A 14,269-nucleotide genomic window follows, 5' to 3' on the forward strand; every position below is an offset into this window, starting at 1 on the left:
CTTCATCTTCATCTTCATCTTCATCTTCATCTTCATCTTCATCTTCATCTTCATCTTCATCTTCATCTTCATCTTCATCTTCATCTACATCTTCATATTCATATTCATATTCATCTTCATCTTCATCCCCATCTTCATCTTCATCATTGTCTTTATCCTTGTCTTTTTTATTTATCTTTAACTTTGTCCTGTTCTTCATGTTTATCATTGGCTTGATCCTTCAGTATAGGTTGTGAGTGTCTGTGGCTTTCTCGTTGCCCTTGTTTTTCTTTCCGCCCGTGTATCATCATGCTCTCTGTATTTTCATTAACTACTCCACAATGGCGTAAAAAGTTCAATTCACGCATACGCATACGCAAACATACGCAAAAATTAAGTTTTATTTTCTGAGCAAAAAATAAAACTCAAGAAATAACGATTATTTTCCGAGCAAAAAATAAAACTTAAAACGTAGTGATTATTTTCCGAGCAAAAAATAAAACTTAAAATGTAACCATTATTTTCCGAGCAAGAAATAAAACTTAAAACGTAACCAATATTTTACGAGCAAAAATAAAACTTAAAACGTAACGATTATTTTCCGAGCAAAAAATAAAACTTAAAACGTAACGATCATATTCCGAGCAAAAAATAAAACTCAATAAATAATCGTTATGTTTTGAGCAAAAAATAAAACTCAGTTAATAACGATTAAAAAGTGACTTTTATAATAAAATTTATAACCTTTACGGTCCCTGAAATTTACTTTTCTGAATTTTTTCGTAGTTTTTACTGTTCGTGTATGTTTCCTACCACATTCGCCATTCTCCGCCTGCCACAATCATCATCTTTTGCTTTCAGCGATTAGCTAGTTTTTTGTAAGTCTGAATGTACATATCATACGTACATCTCGTGCCCCGCCAATAATTTGGAAAAGCAATTTTTCTATTTCCGCAGTATCACATTTTTCAACCTTTCGAACCGCAGAATAAGAAACGCACAGTGCGGTGTCGCAATTTTCCCAGAGAAATCTTTAGAATTTTGCTCCCAGATATTCAGCATTATTGCGAGAGTCGTGTCGAATGCAAGTCGTTTTTTATATCTTGTTGACGTTCGGACGTTTTTCGTGCAAGAAATTACGTTTTTTTACCTTCCCAATAATTTTTCTCTGTTAATAAATCTTGTAAGTAGAACTGATTTTGAATTATTTTCTTAATAAATCTTAACAAGCTATGTTTTTTGCAGCAGCTTCTTCAAAAGATATTTATCCTTTGCACACAAATGACTTAAATACGATGCAAACCAAGCGTACGCGCATTTTTTTGGATTCTTGGACTAAGGATCCCGCGTTCAATGGCTGGTTTTGTAAACACTTGAGGTTACGAGGCTTATTGCAATGTTTGCAATTGCACGTTAAAAGCCAAATCAGGAAGAGGTGATCTATTGCAACAGGCACGCTCGCAAAAGCACCAAAAAAGCTGTACCAGCATATAAGGTCAGAAAAAAGTTGGCGACTTTTTTAAGACTTCATTGAAAATGTAATGAACGCAAAAAAGGCTGAAATATTGCTATGTTCCTTCTTAGCAGAACGTAATTTAGCATTTTCGACAACCGACCACCTAACCAAATGTCTACAAGAGAAAAAAACAAGTAAGAAAGTCTAAGTTCGGGCGGAGCCGAACATTAAATACCCGGCGCAAGTATTAAATATATGTTTTTTCACCTTTCCGAAACCTTCCGCTAGATGGTTAGCCGGGGTGTATCAATTTTGAGTAAATTAGCGTCCTTCAATTTCGAAATATTGAAGTTTCAAGCATTTCTGAAATTTACCGTTATATGAGAAGCGCCGTTATTTTAGTCCGATTTCAATAATTTTCAACGTTTTGCTTATATGTGGCAAGCACAATAACCACACCGAGTTTGGTACAAATTGGTAGAACGGTTACCGATATACTTATATGTGATCATAAGTGGGCGGTGCCACGCCCATTTTCCAAAATTTTACCATAAACGTATTTCTTGGTAAAGAATTGTTGCAAGCATCAATTTTGAATAAATTAGCTTCAATATTTACTGATTTATCGAAGATTTTGTATTTCTCTAAATTACCGTTATATGGGATGTGGGCGTGGTTATTGTCCGATTTTAAAAAGTTTCGGCGGTTTTTTATGCTGTACCAAGGCCAACAACTGTGCCAAGTTTGGAAGAAATTGGTGCAGCGGTTACCAAGATATACACATGTAACCATAAGTGGGCGTGGCTACGCCCATTTTCCAAAAATTTATAATATTCTTATTTTTCGTCTAAAAATTATTGTAAATATCAATTTTGAGTGAATTATCTTCAGTAGTTACTAAAATATCGCAGTTTTCGTATTTCTGGAAATTACCGTTATATGGGAAGTGGGCGTGGTTAAAGTCCGATTTCGCCCATTTTCAATACCAACCTACCTTGGATTTAGGGGAAACCTACATACCAAATTTCGTTGAGATATCTAAATTTTTGCTCGAGTTATCGTGTACACGGACGGACGGACAGACAGACATGGCTTAATCGATTTCTTTTTTCATCCTGATCATTTATGTATACATTTGTCTATATCTATCTCGATTCTTTTTGGCTGTTACAAACAACCGTTATGTGAACAAAATTAATATACCCTTGTGCACAAGTGCGCTCGGGTATAAAAATATTAAAAATCAACACGATTCTTTAGCAACTTAAAACTTGCACATTATTACCCTGGAAAATAATGGGCTATCAAACTGCATACTCAAAAAAATTCTTAAAAATCCGAATAAAAAGTTGAAAATCTAGCTGCAACTTTGTTAGTTTTTTATAATTTTTGCATAAATGAAATGTGCATTTATATTTTGTTTGTTATATAATGAGCTAGGCTTTCATGGAAAATAATAAACATTAAATAAACAAAAGCAAAACAGCCACAATCGATCAAAATATTGATGACTTAATCAGCTGATCACAAGTGTACGTATAAAATGATTTTTATATTAACGATCTCAAACCAGTGTACAATGAATTTTAAATGTGCTCTGTCGAAATGACATTTTAATATACCTTACATATATACTTATGTACCTTTGTATACAATAAAAGTTTAATAAAAACAATACTGTGTGCATACATTTGAAAAAGACGTATTTGGGTAGGAAATTACGTTTTTTCAGACCAAGAGGGACGTTTTCTCACGCCGAAGACCTGGCAACACTGCGTCATTGTCTAAAATTTCCACCCGACTAGTGTATTAAAACGGAAAAACTTGGCAGCACTGCATAGTTTTCGACGATTTTCGTCGTTAACTTATTTCAGCAGGACAGTGGGAAATGCCAATTTTTTTGAGTCGTACAATTTAGCCTAATTTACGACTTACGCAACGAGGCTAATTGTTTTGTTAATTGTTTTCATATCATTTAACAATCAAATATTTCTCAATATTTACCTCCATTCACATGAACACTTAGCAGCTCGTAAATGAAAGCTGTGATAGCGGCTGACTTGCTAACGAGACATATACTATGTTTATGCTTATTTTCTACTCGATTGTATCCAACTCGGGTAGAGCCAACAAACATAAACGGTAAATTTTCAACTCGAGTTATAAAAGCGAATGCAACCTTGGCTAACACTTCTAAAACCATTTAAGTATGTACAAATTTCAACCCGTATTACTATCTCTACCGGTGTAGAAAAAATGTAGTTATTCTACCCGAGTAGACTTGCTAACTCGACTAAAAAAGGTGTTTATGCATGTGGGTTGAATTTACCTGAGTAGAATATAACCGAGTAGAAAAGAAGCATAAACATAGTAATAGAAACAGCAAAATAACTTTTATCTATACATAGTATAAAGGAAAGTCGAGATTCTTTGTGCGCGATAAACTCGTTTTCGAGCGGATTTTGACGAGATTTTCTCTAATATACTCTGTATCGACAGGAGAGGGATCTTTTTTTACTTAGAACTTTAATAGGGTTGCCACATATCTAAACAACTATAAGTTCCGTACCGTTCGTTGGATTACAAAAGATGAGGTGTCAAATGGAAGGGATTGGCCTCTAGAAAGCACTAATATTTTTTTAATGGGGTTGCCACTTGTTAATAAAATTACTACTATATTCAATAATAATAAGCGTAGGCATCAGTTCTGCACCGTCACTGTCAAACGAAAAGACTTAGCCTCTACATGCGCAATGATGTAGTTATTATCTTTCTGAGTAGCGTTGCCAGCTATTAAATAGTTAAAAGATTTTCGCCGTTCGTTGGATTACAAAATGAGATACCAAATGAAAGTGCATGGCTTTAGCGTGTACAAAAACTTTATTATATTTTAAGTAGGGTTGCTACCTATTTAAATTTGCTATCTTCTATACATAGTATAAAGGAAAGTTGAGATATTTTGACCACGCCACTGAACGGATTTAGACGAAACTTTTTAAGTATATCTAATCTGTATCGATAGGAATATTATTTTTAGAACTAAACGTTCCTATAGGGTTGCCACCTGTCTAAAAAATTATAAGACCCGCACTGTTTGTTGGATTACAAGAAATGAGGTGTCAAATAAAATGGCTCGGCTCTTAGATGTTCAATAATGAATTAATTTTTGAGTCGGGTTGCCACCTTGAAAATTACTATTACATTCGAACATGGTATGAATACAAAAAGTGAGATTTGAAGTGAAAAGGCTTGGCCTCCAGATGTTCAATAATCTATTATTTTTTGAGTAGTAAAATTAATAAGACTTTCAATGTCCATTGGACTAAAATATGAGGTATCAAGAAATAATATAGTCTCCTGATAAGTTTTTATTTTTTTAACGGGGCTGCGACCTGTTTAAAAATTAATAACTAACATATAACACGTGAAGGCGCTCTCTCTTCAAAATATTTTTTTTTTTGTTAGGTGCTGTATTCAAAAAAGTGTAAGGCTGATGCTTTTTTTGTTTGCATATGTGAGCAGACAGAATTTATGAATCAGCTGCGCCTACTTTGATGCTTTTATTTCATTAGGTTCACGTACATATGTATGTAGGTACAAGTACTTTAGTATCTACATATGTATGTGTGTACATTAGGGTGGTCTAAAAACAGTAAAGTCGGAATTGTAGTGCTCTCGCCCCCTAGGATTGTTCTATATCGAAAAAAAGTATTCCCCAATTTTTTTATTTTGAGGTCGCTCAAAGCGATCAAAATTTTCCATGTATTTTTATATGGAAAAAAAACTACTTATCGTAGAAATGGCATACAATTGTGGAAAATCAATATTTTTCGATCGCAAAGCTCTGGTTCTCTTCAGGAGACTTTCAGTAACAATACTTAATTGTTTATTTAACAATTTTTTAATATTAACGATTTTTTATTGGTTCTCCCTTTGCATTTTTCGGGGTTTTTGGTTGGCCTATAAATTATATTTAGTTGCGATGAAAGAATGATTAAATAAACAACTGAGAATCTCCTGCAGAGGAGCAGAGGAGAAAAGTATTGATTTTTAAGAATTATATACCATTTCTACGAAAAGTTGTTTTTCCCCATATAAAAATACATGGAAAACTTTGAGCGCTTTGAGCGACCTCTAAATGTTTTTTGATTTCAAAATAAAAAAATAAGGGTATATTTTTTGGTATAGAACAATCCTAGGGGTTGAGAGCATACAAATTCCGACTTTACTTTTTCACATGCATTTTTGGACCACCCTAGTGTACAGGCACCCAATATAATTGTTCTTAAGTGTTCAGTCAAAAATATTTGAAACACAAAATTCAAATAAAATACGCTTACTTCGATGTTTTTGTTTAGTTTGTCCTCTTTCAGACACGTCAAGTCTTGAAAGCAATTTTTTTCGCATTATCTTTTGTGTTTTCTATTTGCTTCCACAAGCGTCAACTTTAATTGAATTCAAGTCCTTGGTTCTTAAATGGGAAGTAACGAAAAGATCAAAAGAGACAAGAAAACTTGAAACGAATTGACGGTACGGAGGTATCTGTACTCTTCCCCTCTCTTCCCACCACCTTCGTCAATGAACGAGCAGACTTGAAAGCAAGACTTGACGTGTCTGAAAGGGGACTTTCTTCGCGTATTTCTTCCCTCTTCTCTCCCTCGCTAATTTGAATATATGTATGTACATCTATCTATACATAGTATAATGGAAAGTGGAGATTCCTTGTACGCGGTAATTTCGAGAACTTCTGAACGGATTTCCAAGAGATTTTCTCTAATATATTCTGTATCGATAAGAGAGTGTCCTTTTTCATTTACAATTTTAATAGGGTTGCCACATGTTAAGAAAATTACTACATTCAATTCTAATAAGCGTAGGCGTCAGTTCTGCACCGTCACTGTCAAATGAAAATACTTAGCCTCTGGATGTGTGATAAGGTATTCTTTTTCTGCGTAGGGTTGCCACCTGTTTAAGAACTATAAGAAGTTCACCGTTCGTAGGATAAAAAATCAAATACCAAATGAAAGTGCATGGCCTTTGCATGTACAAAAACTTTAATTTTTTTGAGTAGGGTTGCCACCTATTTAAAATTGCTATCTTCTATACATAGTATAAAGGAAAGGCGAGATATTTTAACCATGCTACTGGCCGGATTTAGACAAGATTTTTTATATATATAATAAACGAAGTACATGATGACATATGATTTCTTTCTCCAAATAGGTACGTAAATGTAAATTTATATGCATACATTCAGCGCGTGGCGAAGCCTCGCGCATCCGTGGCCGGCTAGTTGGGTTATAAATTTGGTTTATACTTAATGTACAGTACTTCTTTTTTCGCTCTTGTACTTCGTACTTCGAAGTACAGTCAAATGTGCTTCTTTGCGATATTTTGTACTTCAGTAGGGAAATTCTGTAACCAGTTAGCGACAATTTTCGGATCGCTATCGCACTTTTTGACGCATGATATAAATGTTTTTGCGTCAAAAAGTGCAATAGCAATTCAAAAATTGTCGCTAACTGGTTATAGAATCTCTCCCCACGTCCTGTACTTCTCCGATCATCTGAACGATCTCACATGGCCTGGGCGATAAATTCGTTCAAACCATTAAAGTCGCTGGGGACCGATGGCATCATACCTGAGCCGCTGCAAAGGGCTCTGAAGGTGTCGTGCAATTGGTTGGATCCTATTTTACAAACTGCGTGAGAATCGGGTACATACAAAGGCTTGGAGGGTACTCAGTGTTGCGTTCATCCCTAAGGCCGGAAAAGGCTCTCATGTTTCCCCTAGGGATTTCAGGCCTATCAGTCTCTTCGTTATTGCTGAAAACGCTTTTGCTAGAGAGACTGAAAGACCTGTACCTAAGAAAGGCAATTCTTCGTGACTGTCTTTCAAGAGCTCAATATGCTTGTTGCAAGAAAAGGTCGGTGAATACCGCCCTGCACACATTGGTAAAGTGGTTGGAAGAAGCCTTCACGAAAGAAAATTATGCAGTAGGGGCCTTCTTCGATATCGAGAGGGCCTTCAACAATGTCACTTCAGAGGCAATAGTCAAGTATGTTCATAATATGGGGGTTGAAACCAACCTAATAAGGCTTATCTACAGTTTGCTTCGTGACGTATTAGGCTAAGGAAACTGGGTCTTTTATGACATAAAAAATGGAAAAGAAGACATTTGTCTGCTGCAACAAATGTTTTTATAGGGAATTTTAAAGCACGCTACCTCTCAAGGGATAGTGATGAAGGTTCTGACAGGCCATTGTGCGATTGGTATTGATGCGGTGAGATTAGGAATTTCGACTGATCCTTTTGTATCAGCTGTCAAGTGGAGGATGAAGTGGAATCATATCCACACTTTCTTTTAGACAGTCCAACCTCCGCGAGGCTCAGGGATCGAAATTAGCCGCATTCGAAATTTCGTAATCGGCTCGCGGCGTTAACTTAACCCAACCTAAGCTGTACTTCTTTGAGCTATGAAATAGTTGGTCACATTATTTATACTACTACAAAAGACTTAATAAGTGGTACATCCCAACCAGCATTAGATGAAATTATTGAGTATACATATATAAAAGCAAATCGAATTTAAGATAGGTAAGTAACGTTTTCACGCACCTTTCCTACCTTTTAATTTTAATACTTTTTTAAGGATTCTTTTATGCATTAAAAAATAACTCTCAAGGTAGATTTACTTATTTCATCGTATAAGCAGAGCTGTTAATAAGTGAGGATAGATATAAAATATCTGAAATTACCTTACGGCAAAAAAATTTGGCATTATCTGCAATGTTGCATGAAATATTATCTAGCTCTTTTGGGAAATTTAGATATTAGGATGGTGCTTTAGTTTGGATCTTTTTTAGTAGAAATATGAACAACAAAATGGTTAAAAAGTAGCTTAGCGTCCATGAAAGCACAATGGAAGCATACACTTATTTGTGATAACGCATGATGTAGTCATGAATAGGGAGGTAATAAAATCTCCTAATTCTTAGAGCTCCTTGTTATAGTTTATAGACAGATAAACTACTCGCTTTAATGCTGCTGGTACCGCGTGTCGCTTCAATTGGGCACATCCGCCCCGAGGCTGAAAATTTTGTGCCGAAATGTGGTTGGAGCAAACAAAACAAACAACACCTTTGTGAAGTTACCATGCACATGGCCATCCCGAAATAAGCACCTAATCGTACTATATAATGATGAAAAGAATTGCATAAACAAACGGATTCTCTATTTGCATTACACAATGTTATATAAACAGCGTGGCGACGAATAACTGTTACCCCGGGTTTTTTGAGAAATAACAGGGCCCTTTATAGATTTTGCGAAAAAAGTATTTTANGACAGTTTAAGACATAAAGGACAAAATGCGTCTTTATCTTGAAAAAAGTTATAAAGGACAGGCGGTTAAAATAAAGGACTGTCCTTTAAAATAAAGGACGGATGGTCACTGTACTCATATACAGCGTGGCGACGAATAACTGTTACCCCAGTTTTTTTGAGAAATAAAAGGGTCCTTTGTAGATTTTGGGAAAAAAGTATTTTATTGTTAATTTTCCACAGATTTTACTTTAGTTGAATTAGTTAGTTATTAAATTTTAATCCTATTTACATTTGCCAAAAGTTTGAACTTTGAGAGAAAGGTTCATTTGCAACGCAAGTCTTTTTTAGGTGTAATTTTTCTTAGGCTTTGTACAAAAAAAATACAAAAAAGAAAAAAACTTTATAAGGTTGGTCGAATGAATCGCCGTCCTAGTCACCAGTTCCGAGTCTATTCGATTTTTAAGTATGAGGCCTTATGTTGGACAAAAGGGGAAGTATAAGGGACTCAAAATGGAGCAAGTTTGCCTATGGTTACAGAAGATATGGAATAAATTAACTGGCGAAGACCTGCATGCCAAATTAAGTTTTGTCTCAAAGTTTACACTGCTGGCAAATGTAAATAAGGATTAAAATTCAAAAACTTATTAATACAANGCGTGCCAAATGAACTTTTCTCTCAAAGTTTAAACTGCTGGCAAATGTAAATAGGGATTGAAATTTATTAACTAATTAATACAACTAAAGTAAAATCTGTGGAAAAATAACAATAAAATACTTTTTTCGCAAAATCTATAAAGGGCCCTGTTATTTCTCAAAAAAATCGGGGTAACAGATACTCGTCGCTACGCTGTACAAGTATTTTACTTGTATTCCGTTTTATATTTAATTCTATAAATAAATCACTGAAAGCTCGCTACAAAATGATGCTCTTATAATTTTTAAAATATTTTGAATTATTTTTTTGAAGTAAAAAACCAATTTTTTAATTTCTTCAAAGAATGTGGTAGCTTCAATTTAAAAGCGAAGTTCACGTCAAATGGGAGCAATGCCGAATAAGAAGAAGAAATGAAACTACCTTTAAATATTTGTATCATGTATAACACTACTTATTCAGTAAATTTGGTTAATTAGAAAATAATATAGGTCTGGGGGGACTGGGATCTTGGACTAAAAAAACATAGGTCATATTATAAGAACAAACATTAAAATAAAATCAACGCGATTTTTTTTGCAACTTAAAACTTGCATTTTATTACGCTAAAATCGAATGGGCTACACAATTTCATACCGAAAATATTTCTTGAAAACCGATTTAAAAATTTGCAAACTTGGTGAATTTTACTGAGTATTGGACAAAGTTTAGACATTTCATTTTTACGTTATTTGTTGTAATATGAGCTATTTTTATAAAAAATTACCGCATACAAATTAAACATGTTAAATTTAAAAAATACATCTTATGAATTGCGCGGACTGTTTGTCGTCTAAACTTTGTGTAAAATTCACTAAAATTCAATAAATACACATAAATATTTGGAATTTTTTAATAACATATCCTAGAAAAATTATAAGTACACACATATGTATGTATGCAGTTCTATAGACAATTTATGTATCTTGCACTTTGTTATATTCAAAGTGTATAGTATATAAACTGCATACTTAAAAAGTTTCTCCGATTAAAAAGTTGCAAATATTTATTAAATTTTCCTAAGTTTTGCACAAAGATCAGAGATTTCATTTTTGAGCTTTTTGCTACCATATACTATATATAAGCAATTCGTTTAAGTGGTTTTACCCACGATACTAAAAGAAGTTAGTTTAATTTTAAAATTTTTGACAAAAAATAAGTTTTTTGAGGTTTCATAAATTACAAAAATTATGAGCTACCTTGGCAAACTGATAGCAATCAAACATTACCCCCTCATTCTAACAGAGTCACAAAACTTAGCTCATCACTGTTGTGATTTCTAGTACACCGAAAAATGTGCCAAAAAAATTAGATTTTAAGTGCTAGAAAAATACACAGAAAATTAAAAACTTGTGTTGGTGCGATATACTTGTTGCAGCAGCAAACTTTGAGGCGTAGTAGAAATCACAGCAGTGATGAGCTAAGGTTTGTGACTTTGTTAGAATACGGCTGTACATCTAAGGATTTACGGCTTTATTCTGTATCAGTGACAAATTCTTGTAAATTTTTGTTTGCGGAAAAATAGATCGTCGTTGCGCCAACAAAAACAGTTATGTGTTTTTAATAACTTTTCAGGAGAGCAAAAAAACTGATTCCTGGTGCCAATAGGCAATATTTTGCAAATGTCGTATTAAAAAAAATTTTATTAAAGATATTTTATTGATTTATGAAAAAAATCAATTTTTTGACCAATTATGACGGGATCAACATTTGCGCCGCTCTAAAGCACATATCTATTTTTATACACGATTTAAATTTGTTTTTGGCGGTATGGAATCGTATGCAATTTGTACATAATACTCCCGTTAGGCCTAGATGCAATGTATAGAAGTTGAGGACTCGATTAGTTAACTGGCCGTTGCTCCTCACTCGCAGTTTGATCTTTCGAGCGTACGTACGTGTTGTCGGTATCGGTGTGCGAATTTTCAAGTGTTTATCGTCGAATCGTCGTTCTGTCGTTTGGTCGCGTATTGATCAGTGTTGTGACAGTGTTTGCAGTATATTGTTTGCCGCTGCGAACAATTACTGCTGCTGTGAGTTGGGTGTTCCGTCGTTCGTCGCGTTATCGGTCGTGAGTAGTAGTGCATTGTTTGCCGCTGCAACAATTGCTGCTACTGCGATTTGGGTGACCTTGAACTTGCGTTGCGTTTTCGTTTGGAGTCATATAGTAGCATTGTTTTGCCGCTGCATACAATTGCTGCTATTGGTGATTCGTCGTGGTTGATCGTTTTTTGCTTTGATTGCCCAAAACACCCAGTGCCTTGTGCCGCTGCCTTGTGCTGCTGTTGTATTTTCGGTCCGGTGCGAGTCGGTCGATTTTTTAGTGTGAAAATTGGTGTTCCGATTACGGTTCTTTTGTTGGTTGGGGTTTTTCGCTAGTGTTGTGAACCGCTAAATTTAGTGGGTTCGTCTTTGGAATGGGGGGCATGGGGTTAGATACCGCGAAGAGGCTGATGGAGTTCTCCTCAGAGTATGAGGAGCTCTTAATGACGTCAATAGCCGAGAACGCCCGTCTTCGTGGTCAGGTTGNAGATACCGCGAAGAGGCTGATGGAGTTCTCCTCAGAGTATGAGGAGCTCTTGATGACGGCAATAGCCGAGAATGCCCGTCTTCGTGGTCAGGTTGAGGGGCTTAGGGGACAAAATGGCGGGGCTTCCCAGCGTGGGGTTGCGCCTCTTCTGGCGGAATCGGCTGCGATGCCGGCACCTTCGGTGCCTGCACCGCTGGTGCCTGGATCGGAAGCGGCTAAGCAGTGGGAGACGTGGTCTGCTATGGTGAAGAGCAAAACGGCTGCGTCCTCTCAGGATGTGGTTAAGAAGGTCTTAACCGAGGTGGGCCCTTCCTTGGGTGTGAGGGTTCGCGAGGTGAAAGCCGTGAAGAATGGGGGGAGGGGCGATGNAAGCCGTGAAGAGTGGGGGGGCGATTCTTCGCACACCTTCCCTTGCTGAGAGGGATCTGGTGGTTAAGAATGCGCGCTTCTCAGAGGTTGGGTTGGACGTAAGCGTCAACAAGGAGCTGGGACCTAGGGTTGTTGTCCAGGGGGTTCATACTGAAATCCCCCCTGAAGAATTCATGGGGGAGCTGTTTAGGCTGAACCTCAAGGAGTTCAACCCTGGATGCCTTGAGAAGGACGTCAGGATGGTCAGCCGTCCATTGAAGGTGACTCCGGACTAGTGTTGTGTTGGAGGGTACGGACGTGTTGATGTCCGCCCTCCTTGCAGCAGGTAGGTGTTACATTAAGTGGTTCTCCTTTCGTGTACGGGAGGATATGCTGACGCCCTGCTGCTACAGATGTTTGGGCTTCGACCATCGGGTGGCTCTCTGCAAAGCCAAGGCGAATGTCTCTCGGAGGTGCGGACAGGAAGGGCACCGTGAGGCGGGTTGCGGTAATGCTCCGCATTGTCGTAACTGTGCCTTTAAGGGCAAACCGGCTGGTCACTGTATGGTGTCGACCGCTTGCCCGATTTATGGAGCTCTTGTTGCCCGTGCTCAGACATTGATTNTTCGACCATCGGGTGGCTCATTGTAGAGCCAAGGGGAATGTCTGTCGGAGGTGCGGACAGGAAGGGCACCGTGAGGCGGGTTGCGGTAATGCTCCGCATTGTCGTAACTGTGCCTTTAAGGGCAAACCGGCTGGTCACTGTATGGTGTCGACCGCTTGCCCGATTTATGGTGCTCTTGTTGCCCGTGCGCTTCTCAGACATTGATGATGGAGCGACTAATTCAATTGAATTGTCAGGGTGCCTATGCCGTCATGTGCGACGTAGGTGCATTGATGTTGGAGGAGAGCTGCGGCATTGCTATGCTTCAGGAACTTTATGCCACGCACGGTGTGGTACGGGGCCTCCCTGGGGGTTTCAAGGTTTTTACAGACCTGTCCAGATCTGTCCCAGCTTAGGTGTCAGTATAGACAGGAAATGAAAGAGTATAAGAAGCTGCTTGTCAAGACGAAGGAGGATGACTGGCGTAGGTTTGTTGGTGAAAATAGGGACGATCCTTGGGGACAGGTTTATAAGATCTGTCGGGGTCGTCAAAGTAGTGAAATCACTTCTCTTCGCGTTGGTAACACTACGTTGTCAGCGTGGGGGGAGTGTGCAGGGGTTCTGTTAGGAGCGTTCTTTCCGAGGGCGGAGGTGCAGGTACCTTCTGCACAGGAGGTGCCTGTACCCCCACTAGATGATGAGGAGCTGGGGTATGCGTTTGGCCTGGTGAGGTCTAAATGGTCTCCAGGTTTTGATGGGTTGAACGGAGAGATGTGCAAATGCTTGTGGAAGTTCATCCCGGAATACTTGGTGGCCATTTATGATAAGTGCATATGGGAGGGTTATTTTCCACGTGAGTGGAAAATTGTTGGGTTGTTCCTCTTCCTGAAGTCGCCTGATAGGATCAGGAGTGATCCTGCATCTTATCGGGGTATCAGCCTCCTTCCAGTGCTTGGAAAAGTGCTGGAAGGGATCATGGTTGAGCGGCTTCGGGAGTTAACGCAGGATAGTATATCGGATAGGCAGTATGGCTTTAGGAAAGGACGCAGTATAGAGGATGCATGGTTGAATGTTCAGAGTGTTGTACGGGGGAGTAACAACAACTATGTTCTTGGCATATTTGTTAATTTCAAGGGCTCTTTTGACTACCTACGGTGGGACAGAGTCATTGAGCGCTTGGAAGAGTTGGCTTGTGCAGATATGGCTCTCTGGCGGAGTAATTTCTCCGATCGCAGAGCCACCATGGTTGGTTTTGCGGGGACTGTTGAGGTTGATGTGGCTCGTGGCTGTCCGCAAGGGTCCATCAGTGGTCCATTTATTTGGAACCTTATGATG

The 14,269-nt window shown here is 37.8% G+C and overlaps 2 protein-coding genes across 2 annotated transcripts in view; one reads left to right on the top strand and one right to left on the bottom strand.

Annotated features, from left to right (window-relative positions):
- Window positions 1–9,817, top strand: part of LOC108365587 (uncharacterized) — a 14,368-nt gene extending 4,551 nt beyond the window's left edge. The window contains exon 3 of the mRNA XM_017619645.1: window positions 9,759–9,817. Coding sequence (XP_017475134.1) covers window positions 9,759–9,817 — 59 coding nt within the window. The remainder of the gene's footprint in view (window positions 1–9,758) is intronic.
- A 2,777-nt stretch (window positions 9,818–12,594) lies between these two features.
- Window positions 12,595–13,333, bottom strand: LOC108365588 (uncharacterized). The gene is made up of 2 exons (XM_017619646.1): window positions 12,962–13,333; window positions 12,595–12,759 (listed from the first exon to the last, which is right to left on the bottom strand). The coding sequence occupies exons 1-2, from the start codon at window positions 13,154–13,156 to the stop codon at window positions 12,595–12,597; spliced, it is 360 nt and encodes a 119-aa protein (XP_017475135.1). The 5' UTR covers window positions 13,157–13,333.
- Window positions 13,334–14,269: the final 936 nt, after the last annotated feature.

Source organism: Rhagoletis zephyria, unplaced genomic scaffold (assembly GCF_001687245.7).
Source record: "Rhagoletis zephyria isolate East Lansing unplaced genomic scaffold, Rhagoletis_zephyria_1.1 Rzeph_scaffold_01920, whole genome shotgun sequence".
Taxonomy (NCBI): domain Eukaryota; kingdom Metazoa; phylum Arthropoda; class Insecta; order Diptera; family Tephritidae; genus Rhagoletis; species Rhagoletis zephyria.